At 54.6% G+C, this 13,410-nt stretch overlaps 1 protein-coding gene and 1 long non-coding RNA gene across 5 annotated transcripts; one reads left to right on the top strand and one right to left on the bottom strand.

Annotated features, from left to right (window-relative positions):
* Positions 1-1,753: 1,753 nt before the first annotated feature.
* CDKN1B (cyclin dependent kinase inhibitor 1B) lies at positions 1,754-6,288 on the top strand. Of its 4 annotated transcripts, none has more exons than XR_003990495.1 (4): positions 1,891-3,066; positions 3,481-3,611; positions 3,945-4,044; positions 4,898-6,220. XR_003990495.1 is itself a non-coding variant. In XM_030478881.1 (3 exons), exons 1-2 carry the CDS (start codon positions 2,406-2,408, stop codon positions 3,600-3,602), a joined length of 597 nt encoding a protein of 198 aa, XP_030334741.1. In that variant the 5' UTR covers positions 1,754-2,405; the 3' UTR covers positions 3,603-3,611; positions 4,898-6,288. The 4 variants fall into 4 exon arrangements, 2 of the variants coding, with proteins under 2 accessions (XP_030334741.1, XP_030334740.1); XR_003990496.1 differs by having other exon boundaries at positions 1,911-2,880; positions 3,945-4,198; positions 4,898-6,288; XM_030478881.1 differs by lacking the exon at positions 3,945-4,044 and having other exon boundaries at positions 1,754-2,880; positions 4,898-6,288.
* Positions 6,109-7,903, bottom strand: LOC115605065. Its single transcript, XR_003990497.1, has 2 exons — positions 7,314-7,903; positions 6,109-6,844 (listed from the first exon to the last, which is right to left on the bottom strand). It is a non-coding gene; the product is annotated as an uncharacterized LOC115605065 (long non-coding RNA).
* Between the last annotated feature and the right edge of the window lie 5,507 nt (positions 7,904-13,410).

Below are 13,410 nucleotides of genomic sequence, written 5' to 3'. Positions count from 1 at the left end.
GGAGCCCCTGGGCATATTTTGCAGATCACTTTCTTAGCCTACAACGACTCTCTTGTGTAGAACAATAAAACAAGCCAAGTGTCCCACACCTGACATAGAAAGTGAAGTTTGAAATAGCACTTCTTTGCTGGTGGCTATGGAAGTCAAAGACAGGAAAGCCTGGAGAAACGAAGATGAAATCCTGCAAATCCAGCAGCTGAACAGGCCCCACTTTGCCACCTGATGCAGTTTGATCATGGCCGTGCAACTCCAGAAAGAAGTCTCAGCACCTGCAGACGAGAATGTCAGCTTTAATTTTCTGCAAGTGAGTTGCTAGAACTTGCAGCTCTTGAGAAGAATTGGAAAACAACTTGAGTGCTAAAAACCCTGGCAAACAAATGAAAATAACATGTCTAATACTTTATTTCAGCCTTGTGTTTTTTAAACCTATCTCATTTGTATTCTTCCTTTTTTTTTTGCCTGTGCACATCATGTTTTTGAACTTGGGTCTGGCGATGCTGAGATTACTTGGGTCAGTGGTGTGAGTGGGGGCCAAAGGCTACTACCTTGGGGCTGATGAAGGCAAGCAGGCTGCTGTGACCTGCGCTTGAGCACTGCATAATGGTTTTGTCCCCACACCAGTGTGTGCCGAGTCTAGTGTATCAGTTCACAAGAGCAAAGGTTTCAGTGGCCCATCAGAACTGTAGACCCCAAACCAGAGTGAGTCTGTGTGTGTAAGTAAAGCTCAGGGTAAATAAAAGTTCCATGTCTTCAAGGCCAAATCAGTTGACTCTTCTCTCAGCCAGTTAAACCCAGTTGTGTTAACCCTTGCCTTGTTGAGATAGATAGCCTGTTGCTGGTGTGGCATCCCCAGAAGCAAAATTCGGAGAGGGATGCTGTGCTTGCGGAGGACACCTGGCCAGATGGATTAGTGTGAAGAGCCTCCAGCCCTCCAAAGATTCAGGCCCTGGACCTGCGACCCTGAAAAAGCCAGAATTTTCAGCACCAGAGAGGACCCGCAGTGACCTGCAAGGCATTGAGGGGGCTGCCCTACCTGGAGAGGGGACCTGGCTGTGGAAGGGGCTGGAGACAACGAGGGTAGAGAGGAGGACCCTGTGTTGCTCTTATCTCCACCATACCTGCTGTGGCTATCTGAGGAAGTTGCTTAGAAAATCCCTGGCTGTGACTCTAGGCTCACCTAATCTTTCAAGCACACAAACAGGACAAAACCGAATGCTTTTGTTTTCTTTCCACTGCTTGCCGAGATCTGAAATCCCTGCAGAGGTTTCTTTAGAGCCATTTCTTCACCTAGTCCCTTCTCTGCTGAGAAGGCAGCAAGAGGTGGTCCCCCCCTCTCTTGGCAGCCAGCAGAAGCCCGTGGGGTCGGGGAGCTGTGGGGTGAGCGCGCCACTCTCTCCTGCATGTCCCGGGGGTGGGGGGGGTCAGTACCCTATTAGCCCCGAGCTTTTCCCCAACTCCGGACCTCGGGGCGGGGCGGAGGGGGCCTCATCCCCAGAGCCCAACCTGGGAAAATCAGATCAGTGGGAGACTCTTGCCCCAGGTACGAGTCAAAATGTAACCGGCCGCCACCATTACTCAAGCCTGTCGGGCAAGGCACAGGATGGGGTGAGGCTTTTGGGTGGTGGGGGGCACAAATCCCGCCAGGCCCGGGGTTGGCGAAGGAAGGGAGGCAGTGAGCATGGTGCCCTCCCGCCCCTCTCGCCTCCATCACTCCCGCCCCCCGTCCCCACCGCGACTCGGCCAAGCTCAGCTAGGCTCGGCTCAGCACGGTTGGGCTCGGGCTGGGCCGGCCCAGCCCGGCCCAGCCCACCTTTAGAGCCGTCGGCAGCGCCGAGGTAGGGCCGGACTGACGGGGCGGTGCCCGCCGCCGTAACCAATGGTTCGGCCGAGCTGTTTAAATAGACTCGTCCTGTCAATCATTTTCTTCTTCGTCAGCCTCCCTTCAATCGCCATATTGGGCAACCGAGAAAAGGGCTCGTCTCCTCTTGTTTTTTTCCGTCTCGGTTTTACTACGAGGCGGCGGCGGTGCGAGCGGCGGGGACATCGCCATCAACCACCGGCGGGGCAGCGCAGAGCCGGAGCCGCGGAAGGCCGCGCACCGCTCCGCTCCTCCACCCGCCCGGGGCTCCCCGCCGGCGGCTCCGGCGGCGGCTCTCGGGGCTCCCCCCCGGGCCGGCGCTTATGCAAGGGCTCTTCCTCGCCCCTTCTCCGCGGGCCGAGGGCGAGTGGGGCCGAGGCGGGGCCGGCGAGCGGGGCAGCGAGGAGAGGAGGCGCGGAGGAGAGCCGCAGAGCAGCGCCCGGGAATAAAAGGCTGAGAGGAGGAGAAGGAGGCGGCGGCCGCGGCTGGAGAAGGGAGAGAGCAGCGAGCAAAACAACCGCCGCCAGAAGAAAGAGGGTGGGGGGAGATGTCAAACGTCCGTATTTCTAATGGGAGCCCTACCCTGGAGCGCATGGAAGCCAGGCAGTCGGAGTACCCGAAGCCGTCAGCTTGCAGGAACCTCTTCGGGCCGGTGAATCACGAAGAGTTAAACAGGGACTTGAAGAAGCACCGCCAGGAGATGGAGGAGGCATGCCAGAGGAAGTGGAATTTCGATTTCCAGAATCACAAGCCGCTGGAAGGCAGGTACGAGTGGCAAGCCGTGGAGAAGGGGAGCTCGCCCGACTTCTACTTCAGACCCCCCAGGCTACTGAAAGCTGTCTGCAAGTCCGCCGGCCGCCAGAGCTTGGATGTAAACGGGAATTGCCAAACCGTGGTTTTTGTCGGTTCTCAGGGAATCTCAGAGGACACTCACTGTGTAGGTCAAAAGACTGATCTTTCTGAAAATCAGACGGACTTTGCAGAGCAGTGCACTGGGCAGAGGAAAAGACCTGCCACCGATGGTAACGTACCCCTTCCTGCGAGAGCGGCACCGCTTTTCTCCGCCTGCCCGGCTGCTGTGAGCGCCGGGGCTCCCGGCCCCTTCGCCCGTGCCACGCGTGGCCCGGACCGCCGTGGGCAGTGTCCCGCTGGGCACCGGCTTCGTGAGCCCCCATTTCCCCCGCCTCCTTTCGCCTATAAAAGCCCAGGTGCTGCTCGCAGTCCCGGGGTGGGGGAGCGGGGGGTGTCCGCGTTAAGTGGGAGCCGGTAGATGATTTGAAAGGAAGAGCCTAAAAGCCTTTAGATGGGGACCCGTCCGTCCCTCGGGGGGGACCCGGCCTCTTGCCCAGACGTGAGTGGGTTCGGAGCGCTTGAGTGAAGCGAAAGACGGACAGGGATTTTAGCCGAAAACAGGAAACTAGTATCTCTTACCTAGAGAGGAGCCCATCTCCCCTCCCCCTGTTAGCGTTCACGTAGCCGATAGCTGACATGGGGGTGCGGGGATATTACCCCTTGGCCCCACCTATCCCCCCGTCCCCCGATGCCGAGCAAACATCTGGAAGGAAAATATCTTACTATCGCTCCCCCCCCCCACCCCCTTGTTTTTAATTTTCCCCTCTTAGATTCCTCTCCTCAAAATAAAAGAGCCAACACAACAGAAGAAGGGGTTTCAAAAGCCTCCCCCAGTGCCAATTCAGTGGAGCAAACACCCAAGAAATCAACCCCGAGAAGACATCAAACGTAAACCGTTTAGGTGGGTGCCCTGTAGGCGCTGGTCTTAGGATGCGAATGATGCAAATAAGGGGAAGAAAGAGTGACCGAGCGGGTGTCCTCCCCCTCTGCAAAGGGGGGGGGGGGGGGCTTCGGGCCCCTTTGGGCTGGATGCGGGGTCGTCCCTCCGAGGGAGGATGGCTTTCCCCAAGCGCTTGGGGACAGGAGTGTTGGGAGGAGGGGTGGGACGCGCAGGGCTTGAGAACAAAACAAGGGGCGAAGCGCAGCGCCGAGCTACGCGGCTCAGCTCGGGCTGGGGCTGTGACCAGGAGCGACCGGCCCTGCCTTTCTCCTTCCCTCCCTCCTCCGGGACCAGGACCGGGACCAGGACCGCCCTTTCCCGAGGGACAGAGTTTCAAACGCGGCTGGTGCATGATGTCAGATGACGAGGGATTTCGGGGAGCTTCCCGTGTCGTGTCCGTGTCCCGTTACCCCCCGCCCCGATGCTTTTTCACCGATAATGTCCGCTTTGCCGTCGAACGTCGCGGCGACCTCCCACCCCGGGAGAAATGGGTCAAGAAGTTGGGTCTAAAGGGGAATCCGGGCACTTTCTTTAAAAATTCAAGCTAGGCAAGATGTTGGGTTTTTTCCCTCCCCCTTATTTAGTTTTCCCCGGTTGTTTTGGGTTGTTTTTAGTCGCTGGCAAAGGGAAGAGAGCGGGTTAACGGGAGCTGGTTTGTACTTTTTTTTTTCTCCCCCCCCCCTTTTTCTTTTCTTTCTTCTTTTTTCCCTCCCTTCTTGTTGTTGTTTTGTTTTAAGGCGAGGGCGGGGGGAGGGAGGGGAAGGAGGGAGTTAGTTGGTAAATTGCGCCGGCGGGTTTGGGAGCCGAGGTTAGGAGCGAGGTTTACAAACAACGGGTTGCGATTGTGCAGAAAGAGATTATTAAACTGTAAAAGCAGAAGTTGCAACCAATTAGTCCCGCTGGGGCGAGCCGTGCCCGGAGCGCTGCCCCGTGCGCGGCCGTGCCAATGCTGCTACTACCGACCGCTTGTTCGGGGGGAGGGGGGACGGGACACGACGACGACGGACACGAGCCCTGGGCTGGAGACGGCGATCCCGCTGAAGGGTCCGGGGCGGCAGGAGCGCGGCCCCGGGAAGGGGTGGGGGGGGAGGCGGGCGGCGGGGCAGGGCCAGCCCGCCCCGGGGATGCCGTGTCGGTTTGAACCGGTTGTGCCTCGGATCGCGTTTCTTGTCGGTGTTTTCTCATCGCTTTCTTTTCTCCCTCCCCGTCATCTTTCTTCTCTTCTTCCCTCCCCTATCCCGTTGCAGACCGGAGGATGTGCGTGTCCTCGTTCGTCGGGTGCGGCGATGAAGCGGGGGAGATGTAAAGGCGTAGATGGAAATGAAAATACATATCGCCGATCTCCGTGGGATGGAGGTCCTGTACAAGCACTGAAAAGAAAAAAAATAACAAAAATACAAAAACCCAACCAACCAAGAACAGCAACAAAACAAAACCGACAACAAAAAAAAAAAAAAAAAAAAAAAAGGCAAACAATAACACTAAAATTTTAGGCACTCTTAAAAGACCTGCCTCTAAAAGCATTGGATGTAGCATTGTGCAATTAGGTGTTTCCTTATTTGCTTCATTGTACTACCTGTGTATATAGTTTCTACCTTATGTAGCACATAAACCTTGTTGGGAGGGGGGAGGGAGTGGAAGAGGGTGACCGATCGGAACTTGCTTTCACAATCTAGCAAGCAATGAAATGTATGAAGAGAAGCAGTGTAGGTTTTTTTTTTTTTTTTTAATTACTTAAAGATGTATTGTCCCTTTAAGTGGGTCTGCCGTATTTTTGTCCTTTTTCCTTATTTTTTTTAATGGACCATCCTGGTAACCCTGCTCAGAGCCGATTATTACAGGCCTCTTGTGAAATACCTTCCTACTCCATTAAGCTTAAGAGGTGGGAGCTATGATGATTCCGTTACGTAGTAGCAAAATCCCCCCCCCCCCCCCCCCCCCCAATCCATGCAGGAAATTTGAATGCCTGTTACAAGTTGTGCAACATCATCCCGTTGTTACATTGCCTGATTTCCTGGGTAGTTTTTTTTTTGGGGGGGGATGGGGGATGGATGTTTTGGGGTTGTTTTGGTGTGTGTGGGTTTTGTGCCTTTGATTTTTTTTTTTTAAACCTAATCTGGAGGACTTTTCCTCTGAATCCTGAATATTGTTGTTTTCTGATCCGACCCACTTCCCGAAGTGTTCGAGGGAAAAGGGATACTACATCTTTAAACAGTATTTCTACATTGCCTGTGTACCTGTATGTAAAAATAAAAAAAAGTTTGAAGTGTACCTGTGTACATAACTCTGTAAAGACACTGAGAAATTATACTAACTTATTTATGTTAAAAATTTTTTTTTTAATCTAGAAGACAATATTTTTCCCCATAAAGCCAAAGTGGCATGTTTTTGTGCATTTGTAAATGCTCTATTTGGTAGACTTTTAGGGCTTTTTTGGTTTTGGTTTTTTTTTTGGGGGGGGGGTGTCCTTTTTCTGATAATGAATATGGCTGTGCTTAAAGGATTGCAGACTGAGCCAATTTAACTCCTTTTTCTTTTTTTTCTTTTCTTTTTTTTTTGTAATGTGTGGGGAAAAAAATCCAGATTGATACTGTTTCACATCAAGCAATCAATAAAGAAAACTGCCATATATAAGAAATATGGTCTTCATTAGTGTGTGTTTCGACCTCCCTCGGCCTGGCACAGGAGGAAATAAGGCTCCTTCAAGAAGTAACAGCAAGTTTTCTCTTCGTCTCTCTCTTTTCCCGTGTCTCCAGCGCAGGTGGAAGTAAGGAACGCAGCTCGCTCTCTTCACCCTTAGTGCCACGCTATCGTTTCTTCACCGAAAGGGTCGTCAAGCATTGGAACAAGCTGCCCAGGGAAGTGGTGGAGCCACCATCCATGAAGGCATTTGAAAGATGTGTGGATGTGGCGCTTAAGAACATGGTTCACTGGTGGACTTGGCAGTGCTGGGTTTATGGTTGGACTCGATGATCTTAAAGGTCTTTTCCTATCTAAACGATTCTGTGATTCTCCTCTGATAACTGGGAGCAATATGTCCTCTTAATGCAAAAGGGTGGGATTTCCTCGTCACAATTCTTTTTCTTTTGAGAAACACTTAGCGCGAGGTACCTCTCGCACTCGCTCGTTCCGACTCCTAAGGCTTAAAATTCGACCGCAAATTCGCAACTTCCCGGGCCGGACCGCTGCCAGATCTGAACCAGAGAGCCACCTAATCTCCGTGTTCGCCCCGTCCTCCCCGTTTCCCCGAGGGATCTCCTGGTAACACACGCACCCCGCTCCCCGCCGCCGTTTCGCACGCAAACGCTGTGCCTCTCCTCCGCTTATTGCTAACAAAGATGGCGCCTCGCACACCCCTGTCCCGGCAAATGCTGGTGCAGGCACCGGCAAGGCAGCCGCCTCCCCTCACCTCCCCCTCGCTTACCCCTCTCTTCCTCCCAGCCGCCCGGCTGCTCCGCCCGGCTCCGCCACCGGGGTCCCGCACCACCGACGTGTTAACCCCCCCCACCCCCGCGAAGCAGCGCAGGGGGGGGGGCGGTCACTGCCAGAAAGAGGGGATGACACCGGGGGGAGGGATCCCCGTGGTGCGGAGATACATAAACACGTAAATGAGTAAAACGGGGCGAAGGGGCGGTGGTGGGGGCGACCCTGTGCGAGTCTCACCCAGCGCTCGCCCGGGTCCCGTTCCCCCCGCCCTTCCCGGTGCAACGCGATCCTGTTGTTTATCCCGGCCGCGCCCGGGTTCGTTCGCCCTCGCTGCGAAACCGCCCCAAAAACACGGGGTTGTGCCGGCCTTGCGCTGGGGAGGGACAGGGAAGGGCAGCGACCACCCCCCGCCCGCCAGCCCCGCTTCAGTCTCGGCCCCCACCCGGCTAGGGCGGATGGCACCCCGGAAATCGGAGCGAGAACGGGCAGCGGAACGGGCAGCGTTTGCGGTGGACTTCTTCTCCGGCTGCAAAGGATCGTTGAGCACCCTGCCCGCCCTTCCCCCGCTCCCGGTTTAACTCCGCGGCGGGGCTGGGGGGAGGAATACCGGGGTGGGTGGGTGTGTGCCTGTGCAATTCGGACCGATGAACATGGAAAATCTCCTTGAAAATTAATAAAAAAGAATAGTGTGGGTTTGTTCCCCCTCCCAACACGAACAAAGTGATCATGATGGAAAATAAACAGCAGCGCCTCCCCGAGCCGGCCTATCCCCGCGGCCGGCGCAAGCGAAACCTCCCTCCCCTCCTGCCGCCAACGGGTGGGGGGGCGCGGGGAGGGGATGGGACGGGGCACGGCACTGCCCTGCCGGTGCCGGCACTGGAGCCCCCAGGCTGGGCCGGGTTGGGGGGGTGAGGGCGGCGGCCGGGATCCAGCGGCTACTCCACCATGAGGGGTTTGGGTCCGCCCTCCAAGGTTCCCCCCCCCCCCCCCCCGCCGTAGCGGCTGCAGCAACCACCACGTTGTTGGCTTTATTCGTAATTTCTGTTGTTGTTTTCGCTCTTTCCTTCACCTGGGGCCGCACCCGCCGCGATCGCACCACCCCGGGGGAGCGGCACCGCCCGCCCCGCTCCCCGCCTCCTCCCGCGGGCGATCCCCGAGGGGACGCGCGGAGCCGGTGCGGAGCGGAAAGGGGGGAGCACACTGCACAACCCCGCCACCGCCCCTCCCGGCGGGGGTTAACGATACACTCAGACCCGCCCTGGGGGGGTGCTGGAGGTCGGGGCTCGTCGTCGCGTCCCCGAGAGGAAGCGGCCCGCACCGGGGGCGGGGGAGGGGAGGAGGATTTAAGGTGGTGCGGGGCGGCGCCGAGCCGGGTCTCCCGCCTGCGCGGCGGGACGCGCCGTTTGAATTTTGCTCCCCCGCCCTTCCTCCTCGTCCTCCTCCTCCTCCTCGCAGCACTTCCTCTTCAGCCGGCCTGGAGGCTTCCCTGCCCCGCTGTTTCCCCCCGGCCAACGCCGTTCCCCGGGCCTGGCCGGGACGGGAAAAGAAAACATGGGGCGGGAGGTCAGCGGAGAGAAGGGAGAAACGCTCGCACTTTGTGCGCGGCGAACTGCCCGTTTGGGGTGTTGTCCCGGTCCCGCCCCGCCCCGGCGCTGACGGCAAGGCCCGCCCCGACTGATGCAATAGGCGCGGGCAGCCTCCTCCCCTCCTCCCCCCCCTCCCCCCCTCTTCCGCATCCCTCCTGCCGCCGGTCGCGCGTACGCGGGAGGTGTGCGCGCGCCTGCACGGTTGAGCGTCACCGCGGTTCAGGTTCCACGTGTGTTTCCTCTATCTCCGTTCCGCGGCGGGAGCTTGCTTCCCCTCGACGTGGGGCGCACGGCCTGCCGCTGCTGCAGGCCCGCTGCGAAGGAAGGGGACAGCCCCACGGGGAGGGAAGGGGGGACAGGGACACAGAGGTCGTAGGCAGGGCTGTGCGTGCTCACGGAGGAAGGAGAGGATTTGCTTTCCCTGATGCAGCGGTGCGTGTTCCCGCGCCGGGGGGGGAAAGGATACGGCCCGTTCCTTAGCGGGGGTACTTTGGTCGTGGATGTGACCGAGTTTCACTCGAGGCGTTTGGTTGGAAGGGGAAGCGCTGACGGGGTGTATGTGTATCTGCGTGTGTCCTCGGAGTCCGTGCTGACACCGGCTGCCGCTGCACGTCAGATGCGCGGCCCGCGCTTCCTCAAGTAGGGAAATTAACTGGAAAATGAAGTTTTCCGACATCCATACCCTGCCGCACATCCGAGTAGCTTCAGCTGGAAAAAAAAAAACCCCAACCCTGAAGAAACACTGAGTTTCCTTTGCAGAAGAAAACATTCCACTTCAGAAATGTCAATATGTTTCGTTTCAACATCTTCTGATGGCATTTGGGTGCTTTCAACTTTTAAGATTTTTTAAAAATTTATTTTAGAAGTAATTACTACTCTCTCTTTTATAACTTTTATTTATACCCCCCAAAAGAAAACATTCACAGTATAAATGGCTTTAACAAAATGTGTCATCTGCAGCAAAATAATTAGATTATATTGCATGAATTGTTTTGCTGAGTCCCCAGTTAGATCTTTCCTGCTTTGATTTTAGTGGAAAAACCTTGACTTTCTGTTCTTTTTCAGTATTGATTTTCTTCTCCCACCTCCCATCTTTCATTTACTTACTGAGCTGAAAAAAAAAATGGCATTTTTCACACTGGGCAGGTAGTATCCTTGTGCTTGTGTTTTGCCATGTTTCATCTGGGGTCCACTCCCTCTGCTATCAAGGGAGCTTGTGTGCCTGTCCTCTCACTGCCTGCTTTCCGTCTTGTCCCCTTCACTCATTGCAAGACTCATAAATGAGGCACAAAATAGAGGGGAATGTGGTTTTTTGCTCTGTTTGCTTTTTTCCCTGTATTTTTTTAATAAAAAAGAATCCTAATATGCTTTACTTAAAAGGCAAGTAAATGTATTTTCCTGTAATACAAAAATTAATAATGATATGTTCATATATAATGATAACATTAAAAAGACAACTGACTAAAACCAAACCAGCATCAGGCAATCCACTTGTAACTTGCTTCTGCCCGAAGAAGACAAGCTCAGACTGACAGCAGCTACAGAAATCCCCTGAAAGAGGTTACTCATGGTGCTAGATGAGCCCTGACAGAGAAGAGGTGAAGCCCCTGCTCCTCTTGCCACTGCCTGTTCCCTGCTCCTTGGGTGCAGCAGCACAGCAGCAGCAGGCCAGAGGTGGCAAGGCCCTGGGCATCCGGGGGAGGCAAAAGCAAGAGGGAAAAAAAGTGTTGCTGAGATGAAAGCAACTTGTGTCCAAGCCCAACTACAGGCTGGGTGGAGGATGGCTTGAGAGCAGCCCTGAGGAGAAGGACTTGGGGGTGTTGATTGATGAGAAACTGAACGTGAGCCATCAGTGTGCGCTCATTGCCCAGCAAGCCAACTGTGTACTGGGCTGTATCAAAAGGAGCGTGACCAGCAGGTCGAGGGAGGGGATTCTCTCCCACTCTACTCCACTCTTGTGAGACCCCACCTCCAGTCCTGCATCCAGCTGTGGGGACCCCAGCACAAGAGGGATGAGGACCTGTTGGAGCGAATCCAGAGGAGGCCATGAGGATGATAAGGGGGCTGGAGCACCTCTGCTATGGAGACAGGCTGCGAGAGCTGGGATTGTTCGGCCTGGAGAAGAGAAGGCTCCAGGGAGACCTTAGAGCAGCTTCCAGTGCCTAAAGGGGCCTACAAGATATCTGGAGAGGGACTTTTTACAAGGCATGTAGGGATACGACAAGGGGGAATGCCTTTAAACTGAAACAGGGCAGATTTAGATTAGATATTAGGAAGAAATTCTTCCCTGTGAGGGTGATGAGACACTGGCACAGGTTGCCCAGAGAAGCTGTGGCTGCCCCATCCCTGGCAGTGTTCAAAGCCAGGTTGGACGGGGCTTGGAGCAACCTGGTCTAGTGGAAGGTGTCACTGCCTGTGGCAGGGGATTATAACTGGATGAGATTTAAGGTCCCTACTAACCCAACCCATTCTGTGATTATATGATTCTAAGGTCAGAAGCTGACCTGCTCCCAGGTCTGCTGTGATGGATGAAAATCTGTGTGACTGCATTACCAGGTTGGCTTCCATCTCTAGGCTGCCATTGCAGCAGGTGACGTGTGCTTCAGAGGGTGCAAAGCCTGCAGCTCCGTGCGTAGGAGAAGCAGTAGGCTTGAAGGAAGGGATGGGTGCAGAGGACCAGGGCAAAATACAGGTGTTGTGCCACAGTTGGCATGCTTCCTAAAATGGCTTTCTTTTTGCAGGACACCTTCAGCTTCTCTAGGCCTAATCCGCAGTCAAGATGTGATCTAACTGAACTCCTGCTATCGCAAGGAGCCGACACGTGTTCACATACGTTTGTTTCCAATTGAGATACACTCAAGTTAAACACATACAGATGGTTTGCCCTTTTCTTGGCTTCCCCTGTACCCGGGGTACAGCTGTGCACTAGCAGAGTGTGGCAGCCCTGTTCCTTGCTGCTGGGGAGGGCACATCAGTGCCTTCCACCTGTGCCCCACTCTGCCATCACTGGAGAATGGGGTTTGGGCAACCCTTCTGGAATCCCCCCATTCCTCACCTGGGCCTGGCTGCATGCACCCTCCCCATGTTAATAAACCTCGCTAATACACAGGTTTGCCCATGGAAGGGGCACAAGTGGTGTGTTTGTGGTGGGAGTTCTCTGGCTCTGGATTCTGGAAAAGGGAGCGTTGCAGCTGCAGGTAGCACACGATGTGGTGTGCTGCTGAGACTGGTGACACCCACAGTGGTGTCACAGTCATGCAGTCCATGGCCCCGCTAAGCCAGGCTGTCCCGAGCACGCAGGCTGCGCTGTCAGGGGGGTGTCCCGCTGCCTCTCGGCATCTTGGCACCTGCCAGCCAGCTCTGGGTGGAAGCATGGAGCAACATACCTTGTGGTTTAGCATTCCCTATCCGCAAAGACAGGCTGTGCCAGTTCAGGCTTTTATACCTGGCCATCCTACTGCGCCTGCAGCTATTTGGAGGAGCCAGCAGGCAGGAACATTAGTTTCGTTCCAATTTTATCCTTGGCCTCACATCTAAGACTTCAAGCAAGGATTCCAGTCGTGGGCAGACGCCCCATTTTGTGTGCTCCAGACGCTACTCCCACAAAGACCAAGCAGCCCTTTACATGAAGGCCAAAAAAACAATCATTGCCTGATAAAGCCTTTCTGTCATTGCTGGCTTTACCCAGATTGAAACCAGGGACCTACAAGTGCAGAAAGGGCTCCCTATTCCCTTGCTACCTGGGCAGGCTGGAAGAGCTTTGCAAGCAGGTGGCTGTGCCCCAGAAAGCACAATCACAGCTGTGCTTTTCACTTTCCTTGGGGAATGAAGCTGGAGGTCTAGGGCTGACCATAGCATATACTTTTCCTGCCAGATGCAAAGCCTGGAGTTGATGCCATAAACTTGGTAACCTGGTAGACCACACATTTTCTTTGTTTTCTCTTTTCTGGAGCAAAGAGATAAATTGTTCCCACCCAAGCTGCTGGCTTCTCGCTGTATTTATTTTATTCCATTTCGGGACCGGGGATCAGAAGGGAAGGCACACGCACACGCAGACAACTATAGATAGGTATTTATTCCTTTTTATTAGTGGATTAGTGGAACAGAGACCTCTACTGGCTCAGCTTGAAGAGCTGCTGCCATACCTCAGCCATGCATCCGGCCGCTGCTGAGGTCTGCTGCCGGTGGGATTTCTCGCTCGCCTTTGCTTCACCTACTTTGGAAATCACCTCCTGGGTGACAGACATTTGTCAAGGAAGCTAGGAAGCAACCTTTCACGGTTTTCCCTTCTGTTTAAGTAAACCCAGCATGTAGGGAGTCACTTTGTTACAACTACTGGCATGTGAGTTTGGGACAGTGCTCAGTGTAGTAAGTAAAGTAGCTTATTTCCTTTAGGAGGGGATGAACCTTGGGCACTCAAGCATGGCAGAGAATTAGAGGCTTATCAGTACTGGAGGACAAGGCAGCAGGGTGTTTTCATCCACTCCAGTGATTTCAGTTGCCTTTTACTCTCTTTCTGTTCTTCCTTCCAGTTGATTGTGTAGTACTGCAATGAGGATGGCTTCAGAAACCAACTCTCTTGGGTCAGTGCTCTTTAGTATCTTGCCTCTGCCTTTAGGCAGTTGGATAGATGTTGTCTCCTGCCCAGGCCATACCTCGGGTCAGTAATCAGTGGATGTTTATCTTCCTGGGTTGAGGAAAAGTCAATACATAGGTGGTTTTTTTCTAGCAAAGCTATCTTTGTCTGG

The sequence above is a fragment of the Strigops habroptila genome, chromosome 3, assembly GCF_004027225.2.
Source record: "Strigops habroptila isolate Jane chromosome 3, bStrHab1.2.pri, whole genome shotgun sequence".
Classification (NCBI taxonomy): domain Eukaryota; kingdom Metazoa; phylum Chordata; class Aves; order Psittaciformes; family Psittacidae; genus Strigops; species Strigops habroptila.
This window is presented reverse-complemented; position numbering and strand designations above follow the sequence as displayed.

Coding starts and splice junctions, on each gene's coding strand:
- CDKN1B (XM_030478880.1), top strand. CDS start 2,406: ATGTCAAACGTCCGTATTTCTAATGGGAGCCCTACCCTGGAGCGCATG. Junction 3,067..3,480: donor TTTCGCCTATAAAAGCCCAG/GTGCTGCTCGCA, acceptor TTCCCCTCTTAG/ATTCCTCTCCTCAAAATAAA.